General features: G+C 49.2%; 1 protein-coding gene across 1 annotated transcript in view; it reads right to left on the reverse strand.

The window, feature by feature from the left end:
• LOC107094252 (ephrin type-A receptor 7-like) overlaps nt 1-2,789 on the reverse strand; it is a 25,203-nt gene that overhangs the window by 19,448 nt on the left and 2,966 nt on the right. Inside the window, exon 2 of the mRNA XM_015389770.1 lies at nt 252-581. Coding sequence (XP_015245256.1) covers nt 252-581 — 330 coding nt within the window. The remainder of the gene's footprint in view (nt 1-251; nt 582-2,789) is intronic.

Below are 2,789 nucleotides of genomic sequence, written 5' to 3' on the forward strand. Positions count from 1 at the left end.
TGACAGGAAATGAGGAAGGAAATAATGGAAGATTTGACAGGAAATAAGGAAGGAAATAATGGAACAATGGAAGTCCAGTGACTCCATTCCTGAAGAACTTTTCACAGAGAGTCTGAATATTCTGCAGGAATTCTGACAGAAGTCCAAACGGTCGGTACAGGACTCCTAATCAGAACCTCTGCTGTGCTTCCTGGTTTCCTCCTTTTGGAGGAACCTGTTTGGTTCTGGTTCCTGGCTGAACAGGGACTCACCGGGCTGACTAGTGGACACGTTGACCTGGGTGTAGAACCTTTTGCTGGGCAGCAGCTCCGACACGCCGTTCAGCGCCTCCACCGTGAAGGAGTAGTTGGTGTTGGGCAGCAGGTTGACCACCGTCACCGTCCGCTCCATCAGGCCCACCTGCTGAGGAACGAAGCCCACGCTGGGCCCACAGGGCTCGCAGCGCGCCGCCACGCAGCGCTGGCAGCCCACGCTGTAGGTCAGGTCCACGCGGCCCCCGGCGTCCGAGGGCGGGGCCCAGTCCAGGACCAGGGAGGACTGCCTGAGGGAGAACACCAGGTCTCTGGGTGGGGAGGGCGGCCCTGCAGGAGGACAGAGGTCGGCGTTAGTTCTTTCACCTTCTGAGAGCTGAACTATGATCGGATGTAACGTCTCAGCAGCACCGCTTTCTCCATCACCTCAGCTCCATCACCTCAGCTCCATCACCTCAGCCCACAGTCTGAGGTGGAGCTGCAGAAGCACCCTGAAAATAAACATAAAGATAAAGAACAACCCTGATCTGCATCAGATGGAGCCGCAGTAGGATGGACCTCTGCAGGAGATCAGATGTCAACATCCACAACATCTGGCTGAAGAAAGTTCTGACGGAGTTAAACTGGATGAACAAACACAGAATCATCAGAGCTCCTCCTTCTCCAGGAAGGAGATGATCTGTGCAGGAACACCTCAGACAATAACAATCAAACACCAACATGTTTGAAGAACATCTGAAGAACGTAGAACCAGAGCAGCCGGAATCATTTGATTCGCTTTCCAACCGTTAGATGTTTCCTCTCAGACTCTGATGGCGTCCTGCTCCACTGAGCAGATCTGGACCCTGGAAGCTTTAGGAACACCTGGTCTTCAGCCTCCATCTCTGACTGTGGTTACTGGGAGCAGAACCTTTACCAGCCTGACAGAACTGGAGAGCCCAAACGCACTGAGCCTCTACACTTCCTGGCTGGACTGGATGACAGGACTTCTGTGGACTCTGTCCCCCTGTCCTCTTTGGCTGCTGTGTGCTTGGCTGGATCATCTGCAGCAGGGATGCGTCCTCCACCGTCCCGCAGGAATAAAGGTATGCAGCTGCTGACAGGAAGAGGGAAGAAGAACTGCAGGAAACTTTCTGATCCAACATGTTTCTTATCTGCTGGACTGGAGGACACCTGTCCTCGGTGCCTGTCCATCGGGTCTCCCATTCAGATCTTCTGATCCACTTGCTTCTTTCTGCTGGTTTTTCCTGTGAACCAGAAGGTTCTGTTGCGTCCTTAAAGTCATCAGAATCATTTCCCTTCATATAATCCTTCATTTTAAAGGCAGATATGGAAAACTTCTCTGAGGTTCTGTCTGTTTTATGATCTATTTGGCTTTAGATCCAAAATCATAACCAGATTTTATTTCCTAAGACCAACTTCGATGTTCTTAGATGTTTCAAAGGAACCAAAAGTCAGGAGAAAAATGTGTTTCTGCTGTTTGGTGATGGAGCAGGAGATACTAGAAGCTGCAGCTCAGGAAAATCTCAGCTCACAGGAAGTCAGTTTCCTTCTGGTCTCAAGAATAAACTTTAAAACATCATAAAAGCTTATTTAGGGCCATAGAAACCAAACGTATCTCTGCCACCGCCGTCCATCACTGCTCGCCCATCTGCTTTCACTGAATCATGGAGACGTTTCTTTGTTAAACTCAAACATTTTGCTCAGATGCTCCACCTGAGTGGATCAGAGTGGATTTTTCTTCTTCTAGCGAACGTGTAGACCGTCTGAAGAAGTAAATGTGGGCTGGGTTCTATGCGAGCAGTTGATTGGAGAACGGAAAGAGAAGTAGTTTTATTCCCTGTCTGCCTGCGGACACGAAAGATGGCTTTCTGAAACTTCTGGCTAATTTTAGGTTTGTACCTTTATTGTCTTTCCCTTAAGGAAAGATGAAACCAGTAGAGCCGAAGGATTTTATTCCCTTAAGGAAAAAAAAGGTTAGCTAAGGGGATTCGGGTTTATTCTTTCCTGTATTTATTCCCTTGAGGAAAAATGAAAAAAGATGGCGGAAGAGAAGTAATTCCTGATAATTGATGGTTTGTGTTTTTTTTAAGTCTTTTCCCTTAAGGTACAATGAAAAAATGTGTTCCGAAGGGGAATACAGAGTTTAGAAGGGCTCTAAGGATTTTGTAAAAACTCCCTTAAAAGAAACAACCCTTACCAGCTGCTGCCTGTCTATTATTCTGGTGAAGATTCCCAGTCATCCAGGTCAGTCATTCCAGAAAGTTCAAAAACATCCACTGGACTGGAAGACGTTTCAGACATGGAAACAAACTCTGAGGCTTCCTGTTCGGATCTTTTTCCCTGACCTGGTTCTGACTCCCGCATGTTCTCCGGGGCTGCAGCGTCTGGAAGAATGTGGGCGGCGCCCGCCGCATCTCGCTGGCAGCCCCCCGGCTGGATCCTACCGGCTGGATCCTACCGGCTGGATCCTACCGGCTGGTTCCTACCGGCTGGATCCTACCGGCTGGTTCCTACCGGCTGGTTCCTACCGGCTGG

Source organism: Cyprinodon variegatus, unplaced genomic scaffold, assembly GCF_000732505.1.
Source record: "Cyprinodon variegatus isolate N-32 unplaced genomic scaffold, C_variegatus-1.0 Scaffold472, whole genome shotgun sequence".
Taxonomy (NCBI): Eukaryota; Metazoa; Chordata; class Actinopteri; order Cyprinodontiformes; family Cyprinodontidae; genus Cyprinodon; species Cyprinodon variegatus.